This window comes from Sciurus carolinensis, chromosome 7 (genome assembly GCF_902686445.1).
Source record: "Sciurus carolinensis chromosome 7, mSciCar1.2, whole genome shotgun sequence".
NCBI classification, from domain to species: domain Eukaryota; kingdom Metazoa; phylum Chordata; class Mammalia; order Rodentia; family Sciuridae; genus Sciurus; species Sciurus carolinensis.
Genome location: NC_062219.1, coordinates 29,901,755 through 29,923,609, shown reverse-complemented (window position 1 = coordinate 29,923,609; position 21,855 = coordinate 29,901,755). Strand labels below are relative to the sequence as shown.

The following is a 21,855-nucleotide window of genomic DNA, read 5'->3' as shown; positions in this document are numbered from 1 at the left end:
CTTCACCAACCCTAAACCCGCCATCCTAGTATCTTGAATCTCTCTTGTGAATGAACATTCTTTCCCCATTCTAATTTGTCTCCTTCATATTTAAAGTACCCAAAGTTTTTGTTTATGTAGATATATCTCTGGAAATTTTTCATTAGAATTTAAAATGGAGAAATTTTTTAAAAATTTAATTCACTTAAAAATAATAGTAACAAATCCATTAAATGCTAACGAAAGAACCCTTTTATGAAAAATAACTACATGAAATGAAAGTATTGCACAAATTTGAAAATGTCCATAACGTGGCTTAATAAAAGATAGGTTTTCATAACTGCTTCTGCATTCGCTCTCTTGAGATACCACACGTCATTTGGCCTCTGGAAAACTAGCATGTACTTGAGACAAAATGAAAGTAAAACCGACTACTAATGCCTTGGAATTATTATGAAAAGAGGCTAACTTTGAGGACTCCCTTGAAAGGGTCTCAGGATTCCCAAAGGTTCCAAACTACACTTTGAGAACCACTGATCTATAAAATTACATTTGTACTTATTTTTCTTGAAGACTTTCACCTGAAAGTGAACAACACTAATTTCTTTCCCTAAGGGCATATTCTCTCCATATTACAGGTTGACTATCCTTATCTGAAATAGTTGGAATGAGAAATATTTCAAATTTGGGAGTTATTTTGGATTTTGGAATATTTGCATGGGCATTTGTGGCCGAGCATCCCTAAACTGAAAATCTAAAATCTCAAAAAATCTCTAAAATTCAAAAATTTTGTGAATTTTGTATATTTAGATTAGAGATGTTCAAACTGTTTGAACATCACCCCAACAAAGTGATTTTAAAATCCATCTATAATACTGGTCTCTCAGAAAGTTAAATGTGATGTGAAACAGCAAATAAAGAGGTCTAGGAAAATAACCTTTCTTATTTCCATATTAGAGATTTGGGTAAAATTTAGATTTTGTATACTTTCTTTCATGGCTCATGTATAAAATGAACTACTCCATCCTTTATAGAAATAAATAAGAAATTTACAAAACTGTACTACCAAAGGTTTTGCCACTGCAAAAAATACTAACCAAGTTAGGAAACTTAAGAAAAAATTTAAATGCTGCTCAATTTGTTGTAGGAGGATATGCATATGTATGTTATCTCTTTCAAAATGTGATTTGGGAAAACCAGAAGCTATTAAAATTTCAGGAATTCATAAAGATTAAGAGACGTGTATTTTACATATCAAAAATCTATGTTTTTGACTCAAGTTTTGATCTAAATAGTTATGAGCTAAATAGTATCCTTTTCCCAACTCATGTTAAAGCCTTCATGTTAAAGTAACAGTAGTTAAGAGAAAAGACTGTTTTAAAAAATATGATTAAGTAAGAGGAAGTCATAAGGGTAGTGTAGTAATCCAACAGATTTGTGTTCTTATAAGAAATAGACAAGACACCAGATATAACCACACACAAAGAAAGGACAATGAGAAGAAGCAACAAGAAGGCAATCATCTACAAGCCAAGGAGAGGTCACAGAGGCTATCAGCCTTGCTGGCACCTTAATCTTTGTTATGGAGTGAATGCCTGAGTCCCACCAACATTCATATGTTGAAACCATAATCTCCAATGTGATGGTTTTTAGAGATGGGGCCTTTGAGAGCTAATTAGGTCATAAATGTAGAGTCCTCACGAATAGGATTACTGCATCTAAAGGAAGAGACATGTGGTACATGATCTCTCTCTCCACCATGTGAGGATACAATGAGAACATTTATAAGCCAGGAGGACTTTCATCAGGAAATCAAACTGGCTAGCACCAATTTGGCACTTATTTCTAGAACTGTAAGAAATAAGTGTCTGCTTACAATCCCAGGTACTTGGGAAGCTAAGGGTAGTAGGATCACAAGTTTGAAGCCAGACTCGGAAACTTCGCAAGACCCTGTCTCAAAATAAAAAATAAAAAGGGATGGAGATGAAGCTCAGTGGTAAAGCATCCCTGGGTTCAATCCTTGTTCCACAAAATGAATAAATAAATAAGTGAATGAATGAAAAAATACCTGCTGTTTAAGTCACTTAGCCTGTGGTATTTTGCTACACAGCAGTCATAGCAAACTAATATAACTTCCCAGGTACCCAAACGAAGAACCTAAAACAATGCTTTTATACATCTACTAGGCATTCTATTATTTGTCAAATGAATTAATGAGAAGACTAAGGTTAAGGCAATAAGTAAATATCTAAATCAATCAGTATTATTAAGCACTTCACCTGCCCAGGAAGTCGTTTCCATTTTACTACTTCCTTTGAATCTTCTAATCCAGGATCTGTGTCTACTGAACTTGATTCACGGTGACGTTCGCAATATACTGGTTTACCTTTCTCCTCCTGTAGTGCCGTCATAGAGCGGTAAGATGGTTTTATCTAGATATGTATAGCAAATGAGAAAATTTATATCATGTTCATGTTTCCCAGCAAAATATATATATATATATATACACACATTTATACATTTTTATTACTGGAGACAAATACGGAAATGTTTTCAAAATGCAATCCATAAAAAAATTTGTTTTTATTTTTACATTGTTTCCAGTAAAAGTCCTATAACCAAAAAATTTTAAAAGTTTGAATGAAAAAAGTAGATTCTAATGGTTGCATGAAATAGTTCTAATAACCTTGTCCTTTTATTTCCACTTCTTCAATACCTGATATTTTGCCATGTCTCTGATATCCTACGATATCTTTTTTAAAAAGTGACAAAACTAATACTATAAAAACCCTAAATTTTAAAAACCCTCATTTCTTAGTGATAGATTTTATTTAACTCCATTCAAACCAATGCAAATTGACGCTGTGGCCAAAGTATATAAAATCAGATACAGAATGTACAACTGATCTGAAAAATTATTTTATTAAAAATAAAGTGTTATTTGGACACGTCATAACCACTTATTTATTGATTGATTCCATGTCTACACTTCTACTTTCACACTACAAAGTTGAGTAATTGAGACAGAGATTATATGGTCTATAAAGTCTAAATTATTTACTATCAGACCCTTTAGAAGAAATATATTTCTCAACCATCATCCTTTCATCTTTAATTAAAAAAACAAATTTCAACATTTTTCTAACACTGAAATCCACATTTAAAACTTAAAATTCATTTAAGTATCTCTTTAAATATTAACCTTTATAAGCTTAATATAAAATCTCTGCAGGCACTCCATTACAAAAATCCATTAAAAAATTTGAGACCTATCATTTTAAAAATTGAAAACATATTATGTTATCATTTAATTTCAACCATAGAAGATATACATTTGTATGTACTATTAACTTACACAGTCTGGAACTTTCAATCCTCGCACAGTTACATACAATGTTGATGGATAACGATTTCTTGGACATTTGGACCACCATTCAAAAACCTCAACAACATTTAATTGGGATCGAGGTTTAGTAGGTGGGTAGTACAGTTGCAAGCGAAGTTTTGAATTGATATTTGCATTTCCATTGGCTCCCAGTAGCTTAACAGAAGAATTCATATAAAATATTACTTTCATAGAAAATAAATACATCTAGTAAAGAACAATAGATAGAAATTCTTTATAAAGAATTAATATGACATGCTGAAATTTCTGGGATTTATAAAGTAAAGGAAAGAACATTGATATAGTTGGTTAAGCAGATTCAGATCATTTTTGAACAAAGGTAACCCAAATGACACCTAAAATATTTTCTTAAAAGCTCTCTTTTTATCTGAATAACCACTTCAGACTATAAAACATTTACATTATTGAACCAGTGTTACTCTGCACAAAGCAATGATCAATATATATTGGTTAATGATAAAGACTAAAATACATATTAAACACAGAAATGATTTTCCATTTGTCCATTATTTGTATTTTTAATGATTAAATTATTATAAGTTTTTTAAATGTCAACATCATTTTAAGATACTTAAACTAATTCAAACAAATCATTATATTTTCCCAAAATTTCAGTTCACTCTCTTAAAAAGGTCTATTTAAAAACACCTACTAAACAAAATGAATTGAGTAGAGATTCTTATTAGAAAAATTATAAAATCTTACCAACTCTTTCAAAAGAACACAACTATAAATATGAATCCAATTATTTATTTGCAGTACTGAGAACTGAAACCAGGGCTTTACACATGCTAGGCAAGTGTTCTACCATGAGCACCCAAGCCTTAAGAAGTCCTGTGTAATCAAGACCCTGTTGATCTCAGTAACCTCTTCATGCACCATTCTTTCAGTGTCTACCAATCTTAGCAGCATTTTTTTTGGTTATCTGAATAGATCTTGTTCCTCATAACTGGATTTTTGCATATACTGTATCCCCTTCCTAGAACTCTTCATTCCACTGCTCCCACACCTAGCTAATGCTCAAGTTAATTGTCTCTTCCTTAGGAAAGTTTTCCTGATCCTACAGGACCCTTCTTTCATTAGCCACCCCTTAACTCTTCACAGTATTTACACAAATTAATAATAATTTGTTTATTTAGTTATTTTATGCTTATTTTTCTTGTTAGAATATGAAGCTGATGAGGTCAACGAATTTGTCTTAAGCCTACTGACTAGAACAGGGTTTAGAACATAGAAAGGGCTTACTAAATATCTGTTGAATTGAATAAAAAATGGCAGGGCCATATGTATCTTACTTAGTGTGCCGCATCCCCAGGACCAAAAAAGTGGAACTGGCACAGATTAGGCGATCAATAAATATTTAAGACTCTTAATGGGTCTCCCTCAAGCTTGTGTTAACACCCCTTCATGATTGCAATCTTCCTTTAAGTAAAACTCCTTATATAAGACTAAACTGACTTGAGAAAAGCAGCCAAATCTGGAGATTATTTTAAACGTGTTTAAAATGAATGAAAAACATACCTTAAGAAATGCCCAGGCAATTTTCCGAAAGCCACATTCTTGGTTTTGAACCTCAGAGTTATTCTTAATTTCATCCATGCTCAAAAAATCAACAATCTGCAAGTAAATTCTAAAAATTACTTCACAGAATATTAAGCTACCTAAAATTTAATATTTTCTAATAAAATATTGCTAAACATTTTTAAGAATCATTTGGATATTTAAAAATGTGTTCCTTATACAGAGTAAAATCATTTTTATCTCATTCCATTCACCTTTGAGTTAACTCGGTTATTGAGGGCTCATTTTTTGGCCACTTTATATCTTATTAATAAATATTTTATTAAGGTTTATTTCAATCCCAAGGCCCAGTATTAATTGCCTTATATATTACAGATATGCCAACTACCCTGACTTGATCATCATACATGTATATATTTATGGAAATGTCACAATGTAACCCATAAATATGTATAATTATGATGTGTCACCTAAACATAAAGGATATATTTTAAACAATTACCTCAAATGCAGTCTAGGCACAAATACACCAGGCATAAAATTCTTAAGCTCTGAAAGGAGTTCAAGATGGCGGACTAGAGGGCGGCTGCATTTCATGTTGCTCCAGGACTCAAGATTCAAAAGAGGAGATAGTGACTTGGGACCAACTCAAAGCCGCCGGGTGAGTTTCTCCCATAGGGGAGGCGTCCCGGATGGGGCAGTAGCCCTGGAAGGCAGGGAACTTTGTGAAGTAGAGTGACTCGGCGAGACGCCCCTCCCCCGCCAGAGCGGTAAAAACGGACAGCGAAGCGGAGCGAAAAATGGCGGATTGAAGTTTCCAGGACTGCGGGCAGCTTCTCTAACCTAAGGAGAATCGTCTGTGAAGGAGACAAGCTGAGGGGCGAAGTGAAGGTTCCAGGACTGTGGGCAGCTTCTCTAAGAAGGGACAACCTAAGGAGACTTGTCTACGAAGGGTGAGGCTCCCAGGCCCAGGAGGTAGGTCTGGGCCCCTGGGAAGGCTGCCCTGCCCAGGCAGCAAGACACACCTCCCCCCACTGGAACAGTGAACTCGGAAAGTGGGGAACCTTGCAGAGGAGGCCGAGCAGCACACCGCTTGGTTTTTTGTTTTTTTTGGAGCAATCTGCCAGGGCTCCGGGGGCTGCCAGAGAAAGAGTTGGGCGGCGAGCTATTTGGATTCAGCTACCGCCTGAACAACGGGGAGGGGGCTGTCCTGAGGAGGTGGAGGTGCGCAGTGAGTGGCTTGGTCTCCAAGCGCCCACACAGAACACCGGGTGGCTGCCTGGAGGAAGAGACGAGTGACGGGTCACTGGGGCTTGGAGCATATGTATGAGGCTCCAAGTGACTGCTCAGAGGAGGGGTCGCATAGCCAGGCGATTAGGTGCAAAGCACAGTCCAAGCCGGGGATCTAAGCACCTTTTCTTGAAAGAGCTACACAGAGACCAGCTGAGGGGTGGAGCGAAGGTTCCAGGACTGCGGGCAGCTTCTCTGAGGAGGGGCCACCTAAGGAGACTAGTCTGCGAAGGGCAGGGCTCCCAAGCCCAGGAGGTAGGTCCAGGCCCCTGGAAACGTTGCCTGGGAAGGCCGCCCTGCCCAGGTGGTAGTTGTGGACTGAGGGGAACCTCTAGGAGGGGAACGGACTAGCGAGACCTCCCCACCGGTGGGTCTTCCCCGCCGAGTGAGGTTTTCCCACAAAGACGGTAAAACCAGAGACACAGGCCCAAACAGGCATTGCCTCAGCCCGCAGTCTAGTTCCCCTTTGGATGACCATTGGTCAACAAGTAGAGGCACCTCTGCCCTCTAGCAGGGAATATACCCCACCTGAAGACCACCACCCCTAGAGAGGCAGCTACCTAGGGAAACACCGAAGTATCAACTTCCTCTAAGACTTCAGGCTACTGAAGGATAAGAGGGGATACACTAGCAATCTTCAGGGACATTATAAGTCAATAGAGGAAATCTGCAACATCTCTGCAGTCCACCGACACCTGAACGACATGAGGAAACGAGGGAAGAAAATGCCTCAAACAAATCTGGATGTTATATCAATAAAATCCAATGACAGCATGGCAGAAGAAATGTCAGAAAGGAAGTTCAGAATGTACATAATCAACATGATAAGGGAAGCAAACGATGAAATGAAAGAGCAAATGCAGGCATTGAATGAACGCACCAATAGACAGTTAAAAGAGCAAATACAGGAAGCAAAAGACCATTTCAATAAGGAGTTAGAGATATTGAAAAAAAACCAAACAGAAATCCTTGAAATGAAGGAAACAATAAACCAAATTAAGAACTCCATAGAAAGCACAACCAATAGGATAGAACACCTGGAAGACAGAACCTCAGATATTGAAGACAAAATATTTAACCTCGAAAACAAAGTCGAACAAACAGAGAAGATGGTAAGAAATCATGAACAGAATCTCCAAGAACTATGGGATATCATGAAAAGGCCAAATTTGAGAATTATTGGGATTGAGGAAGGCTTAGAGAAACAAACCAAAGGAATGAACAACCTATTCAATGAGATAATTTCAGAAAATTTCCCAAATCTGAAGAATGAAATGGAAAATCAAGTTCAAGAGGCTTATAGGACTCCAAATACACAAAATTACAACAGACCCACACCAAGGCACATTATAATGAAAATACATAACATACAAAATAAAGACAGAATCTTAAAGGTTGTGAGAGAAAAGAACCAAATTACATTCAGGGGGAAACCAATATGGATATCAGCAGATTTTTCAATCCAGACCTTAAAAGCTAGAAGGGCCTGGAATAACATTTTTCAAGCCCTAAAAGAAAATGGATGCCAACCAAGAATCTTATACCCAGGAAAACTTACCTTCAGATTTGACGATGAAATAAAATCCTTCCATGATAAACAAAAGCTAAAAGAATATACAAAAAGAAAGCCAGCATTACAGAACATTCTCAGCAAAATATTCCATGAAGAAGATATGAAAAACAAAGAAGCAAATCAGCAAAGGGAGGAGATATCCTAAAGGAACTCTCAAATAAAGAGGAACCAAGTCGTGTCAAAAATAAGCAAATAAATGAATAAAATGAGTCAAATGACCGGGAATACAAACCATATCTCAATAATAACCCTGAATATTAACGGCCTGAATTCATCAATCAAAAGACATAGACTGGCAGATTGGATAAAAAAGAAAGATCCAACAATATATTGCCTGCAAGAGACTCATCTCTTAGAAAGAGATACCCAAAGACTAAAGGTGAAAGGATGGGAAAAAACTTACCATGCACATGTACCCAGCAAAAAAGCTGGGGTATCCATCCTCATTTCAGATAAAGTGGACTTCAAGCCAAAGTTAATCAGAAGGGATAAAGAAGGACATTTCATAATGCTTAAGGGAACCATAAATCAGCAAGACATAACAATCATAAATATCTATGCCCCAAACAGTGGCTCACCCATGTATGTCAAACAAATCCTTCTCAATCTCAGAAACCAAATAGACCACAATACAATAATACTAGGTGATTTTAACACGCCTCTCTCACCACTGGACAGATCTTCCAAACAAAAATTGAACAAAGAAACCATAGATCTCAATAACACAATCAATAATTTAGACTTAACAGACATTTATAGAATATACCATCCAACGAAGAGTGAATACACTTTCTTCTCAGCAGCACATGGATCCTTCTCTAAAATAGACCATATATTATGCCACAAAGCTAATGTTAGCAAATATAAGAAGATAGAGACACTTCCTTGTATTTTATCAGACCATAATAGATTGAAACTACAGATAAATGAAAGAGTAAAAAACAGAAACTACTCCAACACCTGGAGATTAAACAATATGCTATTATATGAGGAATGGATAACAGAAGATATTAGGAAGGAAATTAAAAAATTCCAAGAGGTAAACGAGAACAAAGAAACATCGTATCAAAATCTTTGGGACACTATGAAAGCAGTACTTAGAGGAAGATTTATTTCATGGAGCGCATTTAATAAAAGAAGTAAAACTCAACAAATAAACGACCTAACACTGCAGCTCAAAGCCCTAGAAAAAGAAGAACAGACCAACACCAAAAGTAGTAGAAGACAGGAAATAGTTAAACTCAGAGCTGAAATCAACGAAATTGAAACGAAAGAAACAATACAAAAAATTGACAAAATAAATAGTTGGTTCTTCGAAAAAATAAACAAAATTGATAAACCTTTAGCCACACTAACAAAGAGAAGACGAGAGAAAACCCAAATTACCAAAATTCGGAATGAACAAGGAAATATCACAACAGACACGACTGAAATACAAAACATAATTAGAAGCTATTTTGAAAATCTATATTCCAATAAAATAGAAAATTTCGAAGATATCAAAAAGTTTCTAGAGACCTATGAATTGCCTAAACTAAACGAGGAGGACATACACAATTTAAATAGACCAATTTCAAGTAATGAAATAGAAGAAGTCATCAAAAGCCTACCAACAAAGAAAAGTCCAGGACCTGATGGTTTCTCAGCTGAGTTCTACAAAACCTTTAAAGAAGAGCTCATTCCAATACTTTTCAAAGTATTCCATGAAATAGAAGAGGAGGGAACCCTCCAAAACTCATTCTACGAAGCCAATATCACCCTGATACCTAAACCAGACAGAGATACATCGAGGAAAGAAAATTTCAGACCAATATCCTTAATGAACATCGACGCAAAAATTCTCAACAAAATTTTAGCAAATCGCATACAAAAATGTATTAAAAAGATAGTGCATCATGATCAAGTGGGTTTCATCCCAGGGACGCAAGGTTGGTTCAACATCAGGAAATCAATAAATGTAATTCACCACATCAACAGACTTAAAGTCAAGAATCACATGATTATTTCAATAGATGCAGAAAAAGCATTTGATAAAATACAGCACCCCTTCATGCTCAAAACACTAGAAAAAATAGGGATAGTGGGAACGTTTCTTAACATTGTAAAGGCCATCTATGCTAAGCCCATGGCTAATATTATTCTTAATGGTGAAAAACTGAAAGCATTCCCCCTAAAATCTGGAACAAGGCAGGGATGCCCTCTCTCACCACTCCTATTCAATATCGTCCTTGAAACTCTAGCCAGAGCAATTAGACAGACCAAAGAAATTAAAGGGATACGAATTGGAAAAGAAGAACTCAAACTATCCCTATTTGCTGATGATATGATTATATACTTAGAGGAACCAGGAAATTCCACCAGAAAACTCTTAGAACTCATAAGTGAATTCAGTAAAGTAGCAGGATACAAGATCAATGCTCATAAATCCAATGCATTTTTATACATAAGTGATGAATCTTCAGAAAGAGAAGTTAGGAAAACTACTCCATTCACAATAGCCTCGAAAAAAATAAAATACTTGGGAATCAATCTCACAAAAGAGGTGAAAGACCTCTACAATGAGAACTACAGAACACTAAAGAAAGAAATTAAAGAACACCTTAGAAGATGGAAAGATCTCCCATGTTCCTGGATAGGCAGAATTAATATTGTCAAAATGGCCATACTACCAAAAGTGCTATACAGATTCAATGCAATTCCAATTCAAATCCCAACGATGTAACTTACAGAAGTAGAACAAGCAATCATGAAATTCATCTGGAAGAATAAGAAACCCAGAATTGCTAAAGCAATCCTTCGCAGGAAAAATGAAGCAGGGGGTATTGCAATACCTGAACTTCAACTCTACTACAAAGCAATAGTAACAAAAACGGCATGGTATTGGTACCAAAATAGACAGGTAGATCAATGGTACAGAATAGAGGACACAGACACAAACCCAAAGAAATATAATTTCCTCATACTAGACAAAGGGGCCAAAAATATGCAATGGAGAAAAGATAGCCTCTTCAACAAATGGTGCTGGGAAAATTGGAAATCCATATGCAACAAAATGAAAATAAACCCATATCTCTCACCGTGCACAAAACTAAACTCAAAATGGATTAAGGACCTCGGAATCAGACCAGAGACCCTGCATCTTATAGAAGAAAAAGTAGGTCCAAATCTTCAACATGTCGGCTTAGGACCAGACTTTCTCAACAGGACTCCCATAGCACAAGAAATAAAAGCAAGAATCAACAACTGGGATAGATTCAAACTAAAAAGCTTTCTCTCAGCAAAGGACACTATCAGCAATGTGAAGAAAGAGCCTACAGAGTGGGAGAAAATCTTTGCCAATCACACTTCAGATAGAGCACTAATCTCCAGAATCTATAAAGAACTCAAAAAACTCAACACCAAGACTACGAATAACCCAATCGACAAATGGTCTAAGGAAATGAACAGACACTTCACAGAAGAAGACCTACAAACAATCAACAAGCATATGGAAAAATGTTCAACATCTCTAGTAATAAGAGAAATGCAAATCAAAACCACCCTAAGATTCCATCTCACCCCAATCAGAATGGCGATTATCAAGAACACAAGCAACAACAGGTGTTGGCGAGGATGTGGGGAAAAAGGTACACTCATACATTGCTGGTGGGGTTGCAAATTAGTGCAACCACTCTGGAAGGCAGTATGGAGATTCCTTAGAAAACTTGGAATGGAACTACCATTTGACCCAGCTATCCCACTCCTTGGCCTATACCCAAAGGACTTAAAATCAGCATACTACAGAGATACAGCCACATCAATGTTCATTGCTGCTCAATTCACTATAGCCAGATTGTGGAACCAACCTAGATGCCCTTCAGTTGATGAATGGATAAAGAAACTGTGGCATATATATACAATGGAATATTACTCAGCCATAAAGAATGATAAATTTATGGCATTTGCAAGCAAATGGACGAAATTGGAGAATATCATGCTAAGTGAGATAAGCCAATCTCAAAAAACCAAAGGAAGAATGACCTCGCTGATAAGTGGATGATGATACATAATGGGGCATGGGAGGGGTTAGTTTTAGGGATAGAGTGAGGGTTAGGGAGGGGGGAAGAATGGGGGAAGGAAGGACTGTATAGAGGGAAAAGAGGGATGGGAGGGGTGGGGGGAAGGGGAAAAAATAACAGAATGAATCAACCAACATCACCCTATTAAACGTATGATTACACAAATGGTATGCCTTTACTCTATGTACAAACAGAGAAAGAACATGTATCCCATTTGTTCATAATAAAAAAAAAAAAAAAAAACTAGGATAATAAAAAAAAAAATTCTTAAGCTCTGTCATTTTATATGTATCAGAGCAGGCTACAAAGGGTTGATTATTTTAAAAACTCAGGACCTTTTTTCTGAGTCCTTGCTTGGATCACCTTCCTGAAGTTGGGTGCTTTCTCTTTGGATACATGTTGTAATTAGGCTTCTCAAGAGGATTTATTTCATACCCTCATCCTATCCACATGTTAAAGCTCAGGAATTTGCAACCAACCTGCCACAGAGGTTGTATTCTAGGCACTTGTCAAACACTATTGCTTTATATTTGTTGTGGTTATCAAAAGTTCAGTTGAGACACTAAAACTTTATAGAAGATTGCCTAAACAATAATATGGGTTTCATTCATCCATCTTTTTTAGATTCTTAAATATTTTTCAGATATAATACATGCCCAGTGAAAAAGCACTGACAATACAGAAAAAATACATAAGCAAGGTAAAATAATTTGTAATTCAGACCTATAGATAATCACTATTAACATTTAGCTTATACAAATCTAAACCGTTTTCTGTGCATTACTAAATATATGTATGCATGTGACTACAAATCCCATGCTCTTCTGCAAACTATTTCATAGAGCATGTAGTGGCTACCTCTCCTGTTATTACTACCTACGAATATCATCATGTTAATAGCTGCCTGTACTAGGCTGCCTAAAATCCTGTATTATAAACACCAAAAATTTAATAAAAGCCATAATTTATTTAAACTGTTACTGACTGAAATTAGGTTCCTTTATTTCTCTAAAGTTTTTGCCATAAACAGAGCTAAAATAAATATATTTGCATACACATCTTTGTAGACTTGTCATTTAGGATAAATACCTTGGAATAGAAAAACAGTTTTAAAGACTTCTGATAAATATTATGAAATTTTCCTCAAAAATCTCTTAAAAATTGAAATCAGCAGGCAGCAAATACATTGTGGTAAAACTTAAGAAGTAACCAAAATGTATAATCCAATAATCTATCATTCTTAAACCTCTTACTAAAATGATTATAAAATGATATATAATAAATAAGAATGACCTTTTTTTGCTTTGTTTTTTTTTTAAGGAATACGATGTATTCAGTTGAGAAGAATAAAACAGGTCTCTTGCAGGGACAAGAGAGGACCCTGATAGGCGTTACCCACAAATCATGTTTCTATGACAAAGAAAAAGTTCCTTGAGATACAAATTACATTTCTTTTTCTAAAAATCAGAGTTTTTATATACATTACACATAACATAATCCCAGATGTAAATGATAAAATATTTGTATCATAAACATAAATAATCTGAAAATCAAGGATCATAAAAACAAGCTACTCCACAAAATGAATCTTTAGCTCTAGTCATGCCAGGTTCCTTGTTCCTATACTAAAATTATCCAGTTTGGTTCTCTGTTTCCCTTTGCTTACAGAGACAGAACATAAGATAGAGAAATGAAATGTGGTATTCTAGGTTGAAATTATCATCAAATCCAAATTACCTAACTTAAAAATTGGAGTACTGTGGGGGAAATTACTGTACTCTAAACCTAATATCCTTATCAGTGAAAAAAAATTAGAATAACAAATCAGCTCAAAGATTATTCTATAAATCTTTCTCTGACTATCTGATCCTCCACTTCAAATCTGAGAAGTTCTTTATCATTTTTGGTTATATATGCCATTGTATTAGTTAACTGATCTATTTATGTTTTCTCTTTTTTAATCCAGGTGGAGTCTAATATTCAGTTAAAAGAACTTATGTGAAATGGGTTCAGAACAGAGGGTTGCACTCATATATATAAGATTTATCACTTCAATTAACAGTCATGAGGTTGCTGTAAGGATTAAATAATATCATAGCATGAGTCAAATGGTTAACTCTGGCACTGAAAACTATCACTATTTTTAAAAAGGGTGTCTTAACTGTACCTGCATAGCATATTCCACACTACTTTTTGAACTACTGAATTACTTACAACTTATACACTTAACAACTTATATTTCTACAATTAAATATCAACTAAAACTTAGTTTGAACTGTCAATTCAATTCATACCTCAAAGAACAAGATGACTTTAGGACTCTCATCAAACTCTCGAAGCAAAGAGGGAAAATTTTCATTAAATATAATTTGTTCTTCCCACTCTGGAAGTCTTGATTTTAATTGTTTAAAATCATATGGCTGAGTCATAATAGGAAGAATATAATCCACACTCTCTTTTTCATAGTAAGAAGATACAGGTCGTTCACTGTCCAAGGAAAGTCAACAAAAATCATAATTTTTAGATGAGAAAAAATTATAGCGTATAAGAGATACAACTAGATATAATGAACAATCATGATACAAAAGGAAAAATTATTTTCATTGTCCATCTAGAAAATTATAAATTTATAAAACTTTAAAGTAGTAATGTACTATCATCTTGCATTTATATTCCATCAGTTGATTTCACAGAATCACATTATTACAGGAACATAAAATGAGACACAATTATACCTTCACTATACAGTTGAAATAAAGCAACTCCTTCAGAATTTTAAACAAATTTGTGATAAGATAGCAAAATAAATTAATATTAAAAAAAAGAACATGACTTTTGGAGCTCTCATAATTTCTTTGTATATCCTAAGGCAACTGAATAAATGAAAGACCTTTTTTGACAATTTTCATGTTTTCTGCCTCTGTCACATTTCTGAACAAATAATTTTTTGAATACTAGAATCATCCTTTATTTTAATGTACTTTTTATCTGGGCCTTCAAGCATGTATTGCCAAGAGCAATAATCTAAGAAAAAAAATTCAAGATTCATTCACCTTACTGGAGGCAAATAAAGGTAACATGTTAATTTCAAAAGAAAAATATGAGCTGGGTGCAGTGGTGCACACCTGTCATCCCAATAGCTTGGGAGGCTTAGGCAGGAGAATCCCGAGTTCAAAGCCAGCCTCAGCAATGGCAAGGCACTAAGTAACTCAGTGAGCCCCTGTCTCTAAATAAAATACAAAATAGGGCTGGGGATGTGGCTCAGTGGTTGAGTGCCCCTGAATTCAATCCCCAATATCCAAAAAAATAAAAAAGTAAAAAAAAGAAAGAAAAATGTGAATTACACAACTAGGACATCTACAGTGCAATATAGGATGATTTTCAAAGTTTTGTGGCATTAATTAGTTTGGCAGAATCTCTTTTATTTAAAATGAACAAATATTCTCCATTTCTTCTATAAAACATACTGATCAATGTCAGACAGTAAATGAACAACTGTAATTAGCAGACCATTCTCTAACACAAACAACTCTATTCCCATTAACAATGCCAACTTCTGCAGACAGTTTCAATGTCAAGGATTAGCTGTGTAACTAAAAAAAATTACCTATCATCTTTCTTGACATATTGACCAGTATTCTCGTCAACCACATGAATTTTTACCATTGGGTGAGAAATCATAAAATCTGATTTAAGTCGATCAGTTCGGTGAATGTAAACTCCCAAGACAAGGTCATCATCGAGCAAGCATTTGGGATAAACTGGACTATCTCGGCTTGTTATTTCATGAACACCATCACCATCAATGTCATCATTATCATCTGAAACTACATGCATAGAAGAAAATCAATGTTATAATTAACTATACTCACAGCTGAATTTACATATAACTTAAACCTTATGATCTGTGATTATTTCACTTGATTAACAAAGGAACTTCAAGGGAAAAGAGTAAAGGCCAGAGAGCAGCAGAGTACACACAGCAAAACAATATATTTACTAATGCATCAGAGCAGCGTGAGGAATGTTCGTTCCAAACAAGCATCAATAACAGAAGAGGAAAAAAATGAGTTGAAAAATAATTTTATCTGTTTTCTGTGTGTAATATATTTCATTCAAATAGTTTATAACTGGAATTTCTGCTTATGGGTAGAATGTAGTAGGATACAGCAGGTCAATGCTTCATGTAAAAAATGGAAAAAGACAAATAAATTGCAAAAATCTTATTTTAAATCCCTCAGAAAACTACAGAAACATTGTACACTAGATGGACTAAAATTCCAGGGAGAGAAAGTGGGCAGTTTTGGCAGGTGGGGTGGGGGGAACACAGGGACAAACTGACTCAGTCAGAGGTAAACAGACAGAATGGCAGCTGCTTTTGTCTCTGAGAGTATCTTCTGATTCATGGTGTGGGCTGAGGATCAAGATTTGGCCCAGGTAGAAGTTTACTAGCAAAATGTTCAGTGATTTCCTGTGAGTAAAGTGATAAAAGTGGAAGATGGCAAAGTTTTACATGTATGGACAATTTGCCTCATAAAAGTGAATTCTGAGGTTATAGAGAAGGTGGAGAGGTATTGAAATCCTCTGGTGGCTAGGTGGTACTAGCAGGACATGTCACACTAGGGAAAGAGGTCTGAAACAACACAGGCAAAATAAGAAGGCCTTGGGTTTGGTCAATTTTCAATGGAAGACAAATAATAAAAAGAGAACTAGAAAATCACCTGCTGCTCAAAACTGAGCAAGAGACTTTTAAATAATACATAATCAAATAAATTAAAATTAAAATAATAAAATTGTTTTTGGTTAAATGATAATAAAGATGTAGAACATCAAAAAATTTTAGAGACACAGCTTAAAGCAATACTTAGGTAGAAATTTAAAGTCTTAAATGCCTAAAAAAGGAAGACTAAAATCTTTCTTATAAAACTCATAAAGCTAAAAAAAATAGTAAAGCAAACTCAGAGTACAAAGAAGGAAATAATACAAATAGAAAAAAAGTCACTAAAATAGTATACAGATGTATGATTTAAAAAAAATCAAAGCTACAGGCTGGGTCTTTGAAGCCTCAAACTGAAAATCCTTGAGTGGATCAAAACTTGAGGGAAAAAAAAAAAATGACAATATCATAAATGAAAAAAATGGTATGACCTTTCAGATGCTATAGATATTCAAAACTTGAAAATTTGGATTAAGTGGACATATTCCTCAAAAACTATATCCTAACAAAGCTGCCAGAAGAAATAGAAAATGTAAAGACTCTGATATGCATTAAAGGAACTAAATCTGATTAAAATTCTCCCTATAAATCTCAGTCCAAAGGTTTCATCAGTAAATTCTTCCAAATATTTAAAGAAGAAATAACGCCAATCTATACAAACACTTCCTCCAAAAACTGAAAAGATGAAACATTTCCCAATTCTTCTGAGACCATCAAAATTTTGAAGTCTACATTCAGGGCATTTCAGAAAAGGAACAAACAATTTCACGGCCACAGATACAAAAATCCTAAACAAAGTAATGGCAAGTCAAATCAAAAAAGGGATTTCGAGGGAAAAAAAAAAGATAATCCATTACAACCAAGTAGATCCCTTTAACCCTCCCAGGAACACAAAGATAGCTTAATATTTAAATAACAATTAACCACACTTAAACAAAAAAGGGTAAAATTTATATGATTGGGTTGATAAGATCACATATGCACCTGATAAAATTCAAACTCAATTAATGATAAAGAAAAATAAAAGCCTTAGCAAAGCAAGATAGAAAGTAACTTCCTTAATCTGATAAGGCAACTCACAGCAAACATCATACTCAATAGTGAAATAGTGTAAGTTTTTTGTCAAGGTTGGTAACAAAAAAATACTTGTTTTTGCCACTTCTATTTAAGACTATGATAGAAATCCTAGACAGTGTATTAAGAAAAAAAAAGAGAATAAGATATAACAGAAAAAGAAACAATAAAATTACCATTACTAATAGATTAATGACTATACATGTAGAGAATTCAAATTAAGAATAAACTGTTAGAATAAATTTACCAAGAGTACTAGATACTATGTTTAAAATTTAAATACATATGAATAGAAACAAATGAATAGAAAACAAAATTTCTTTTAAAAAAGTCTTTTACAATATTAAGAAATATCAAATTACTAGGAATAAATCTCTGAAGAGACTGCCAAAATTTATAATATTACCAAGATAAATTTTATAAGATGTAAATACATGGAGATGCATACCAAATTCATAGATTTTAAGATCAATATTTCTAAAGATGCCAAGTCTACTTAGAGGTCAGTATATTGTGAATCTTTTAGATTTACCCAGTCTAGATGAAAATCTGAGCTTGGTTGGCAGGATAAGGGTGGATAGGAGGAAGGTAATTGAGAAATTACTTCTAAAATTCACATGGAAATAATAATAATAATAATAATAATAATAGCCTAGACAATACTGAAGAAGAAAAATAATTTGCAGTACACTACTAACTGTCATGACCTGTTATAAAGTTTAGTAACCAAGAAATGGTTATATAAACTGTCTAATGGGACAGAATAGAGACTACAGAAACAGATTCACATATATCATGGTCTTGTTACTTATCATAAAATTGACACTGTAATACAAAGAGAAAAAGACATTCTTCAGTAAATAATTACTAGGTCAATTACATACTCATGTGAAAAAAAATGTCTTGATCACTGCCTTCTCACCACACACAAAATCAACTCCAGATGAACTGCAACCCTAAGCATGAAAAGTTAAACAGTAAAACTTTCAGCAAAACACCCTCAGGACTTAGGGAAGATTTCTTAAACAAATTACAGAAAACGCTTACCATTGAAGAAAAAAAAAATAGGTAAACTGGGTAATATAAAAATTTATTTTTCTAAAGTTACCAATAAGAAATAATGAAGCCTAAAGTGGGAAGACATTTGCAATTATTTGTGTGAATTTATATCTCAGAAGACTTGAAAAAAATGTATAAATGTGAAATCCAAGTAGTTAATAAACATGAAAATACTCAATATCACTAGTTTTAAAGGGGATCAGGTTAAAGCAAAGTGGAAATATCATTATACATTCCTAAAAATGATTAAAAATTCAGAAGTCCAACAGTGTACATATTGGTGAAGATGTGGAACAACTAAAACTCTCAAACCAAGCAGGGAAAACGAGGTAATGACTAAAGCAAAAATATACATAAACTATGACAAAGCAACTCTAAGACTATACTCAACAAAAATTTATACATATGTTCACAAAAGATATGAAAAGAATGTTCCTTCAGCTTTACTTGTGATTGCCTAAAACTAGAAACAATTCAAATTACCACTAATAGGTTAGGTAAATTAACTGTGGTATATTTACACAGTGAAAATCTACACTGTACAAAATCAGAACTGAGAATATATTAGGTCTACTGCCTTTACTGCTGGTATAAATTTACAAAAATAACCTGAGTGAAGAAGACAGGCACAAAAAAGCACAATATTTATAATTCTATTCATACTAATGTGCAAAAAATGATCTGTGTTAGCTATCAGGGTAGTAGTTATTCCTATGGAGCAATCAAGTGTCTGAGAACTAATAATGTTCTGTTCTTTGATTTAGACAATGATTTTATAGGTATATTCAGCATGTGAAAATTCACTAAAGAGTACACTGTGATACATACACTTTTCTATACATGTACTGTGCTTCAACAAGTGTTTTATTTTTATTTAACTATAAGAATCAGAAAAAATAATTGCATCCTCAAGTGACTAAAATTAATAAATTCTAAATTGCCTATTTTTGTCCCAATGTTTTGCCAATTAGATGGGATCTGAAAAAAAAAAAAACAATAACAGGTAGGAAAAGGGAAAGAATATACAAAGAAAAATAAAAGAAATCAGAAAAGGTAGAGACAGAAAGCAACAGGGGAAAGGGAAACAGTAGAGGAGACAGCAGTTGAATTAGCTGAAGAACCCGGTAGACCTCAGGTTTAATAGAGGGATACAGCCTTAATATCCGAAATGTTTTTTGACTGTTGACCATTTCTATCTTTCAACAACTAAGTCTTGACCATTTAGGGACTCTAAACTCAGTGGTTTAAAGAAGAAATTCTCTGTGCCATAAAAGTAATGACAAAGTCTGTATCATTCTAGGGTTGAGTTAAGAACTAAAAATGACTCAAGTAATATAAATCCATCACAGCAACCCTTAATTACAAATGAATGATTTAATCAAGATGAATCTAGAACAAGTACCAAATATTGTACATGTGATTATTTTAAACTATATCTTTAGGTTTAGTTTTAAGAACTAAAATTCCTAGAGTCAAGTCATTTCTCATTTTTCAATTAATTAGGGTAACAAACCTGCTTTAGACTTCTTTTTTGTCTTTTTTGGTTTGGATTTTGTGTTATCTGGCATATTATCATCCACATTTTGTTCCACTGAGCTTATTTCATCATCTTGATGAGAATCTGAAGTAATGTTTCCAACTGGAAAGTCTTCCTTTTGTTCACCCTCAACAGTGTCATCAGAGATGTTCAATGTGCTGCAAATATAACCCAAGTACAGGAAGTTACAAATATATTAATATTATAATAATTATTATTCATGGTAGACCAGAGTGAATGGTAAATAGGATAATATTAAAATTATTATCTTCTGCAGGGAGATGCATATATTTTCTTATATAATGAACAGACATCAAACTAGGTATTTATAGGGATAATTTTATGCTAGGTTAGGAGTTATATATATACCCCAAGGGTCAGTAAATTGAGCTCTAAACCCCAGGGAAGAAATGAAATCATCTTTTATGAGCGATGGATCTATCTTACATAGGACTACTCAAAGCTCTGATGCCAAATGAATGATTAATGAACAAATTTCTAAGTCACTTCATTTAAAGGCAAAAAAAGAAGTATTCTACAGCTGTTGTTTTTAAGAGGTTTCAGATAAATAACTTCTGGTTTCTAGGTAAAAATTAATTCCTTGTGTTTTCCAGTGTAACTTTATTTTCAGAAGGCTATCATTAAAATAAAAATCTGCATCATACAAACCAATAAACAGTAAGAAAGAGCAGCCAAAAAGCATACCAAGTTTAAAGAGAAGCTGGCCTATAAAAGTTTGTAATTATTTAAGGATAACTGCTACACTTTGCATACTATCATCATGTAAGGCATGGTTTTAATTAAAATTTGTGAAACAGTTCTACTTTATAGTAAGAATGGCTTTCTAATTCCTCATCAATGTGAGAGCTAAGAAAAGAAGGAAGATTCACTGTTTTTACAGTATTTTTAGCAGCCCTCATGATTCCTGTCTCTTCATATTCATTTCTTTGTATAATCCCCTTCTCTTTAAGTGTGAGAAGTAGTGGAGTCACCTACCACTACAATGAGATCTTTAAAAGACTGTGACTTTCTCTTGCTCTCATTCCCTTGGACCCTTTGCTCTGGGGAAGCAAGTGGCCACGTTGTAAGTAGTGAACATGTAGAGGTTCATGTGGTAGGGCAGTGATGTCTCTGGCCAAAAGCAAGTCAGAACCTGAAATCTGCCAACATCCATATGACTGATCTTAGAAGTAGATCTTCTGAGGCCTTCTAAGGGCTATGTCCCTTGACAGATCGTCCCCATCAAGGTTTGTAGTGGCTTCAGTCCCATCTAACATCCTGATTGCTGCCTGTGAGAGACCCTGTGAGACTCAGGGGTGCCCAGTTAAGTTATTCCCAGGCTACTGAAACCACAGAAACTGAGAAACAATAAGTGTTTGTTGTTCTAAGCTGCTATGTTCTAGGGTAATTTTTTAATGTAGCAACAGGTAACTGATACATAAACTAACATATCTCTGTGGCAAACGGACTGTCCTTCTCTTTGTTATCACTGGTCCTTTAACTTGCGATGGTAAGAGGGGAATTACTTTTAGCTGAGGGCTTTAGAGGAAACTGCCCTGGAATGCCAAGGAATAGTCACATACAGAATGTTCCCACCTCAAGTTACTTCTCTAACTGATGACTGTAGAGAAAACTTATGGC

General features: G+C 34.5%; 1 protein-coding gene across 12 annotated transcripts in view; it reads right to left on the bottom strand.

Annotated features, from left to right (window-relative positions):
* The window catches only part of Ahi1 (Abelson helper integration site 1), a 185,378-nt gene that overhangs the window by 142,712 nt on the left and 20,811 nt on the right, over nt 1-21,855 (bottom strand). For all 12 annotated transcript variants that reach the window (XR_007109403.1, XR_007109404.1, XM_047557598.1 and 9 more), the window contains exons 5-10: nt 20,191-20,372; nt 15,435-15,654; nt 14,122-14,314; nt 4,907-5,002; nt 3,335-3,520; nt 2,259-2,411 (exon numbers count right to left, since the gene is read on the bottom strand). Coding sequence is in view for 10 of the 12 variants with exons in the window: in XM_047557598.1 (XP_047413554.1) it covers nt 2,259-2,411; nt 3,335-3,520; nt 4,907-5,002; nt 14,122-14,314; nt 15,435-15,654; nt 20,191-20,372 (1,030 nt within the window). In the remaining 2 variants the exon portion in view is untranslated. The remainder of the gene's footprint in view (nt 1-2,258; nt 2,412-3,334; nt 3,521-4,906; nt 5,003-14,121; nt 14,315-15,434; nt 15,655-20,190; nt 20,373-21,855) is intronic.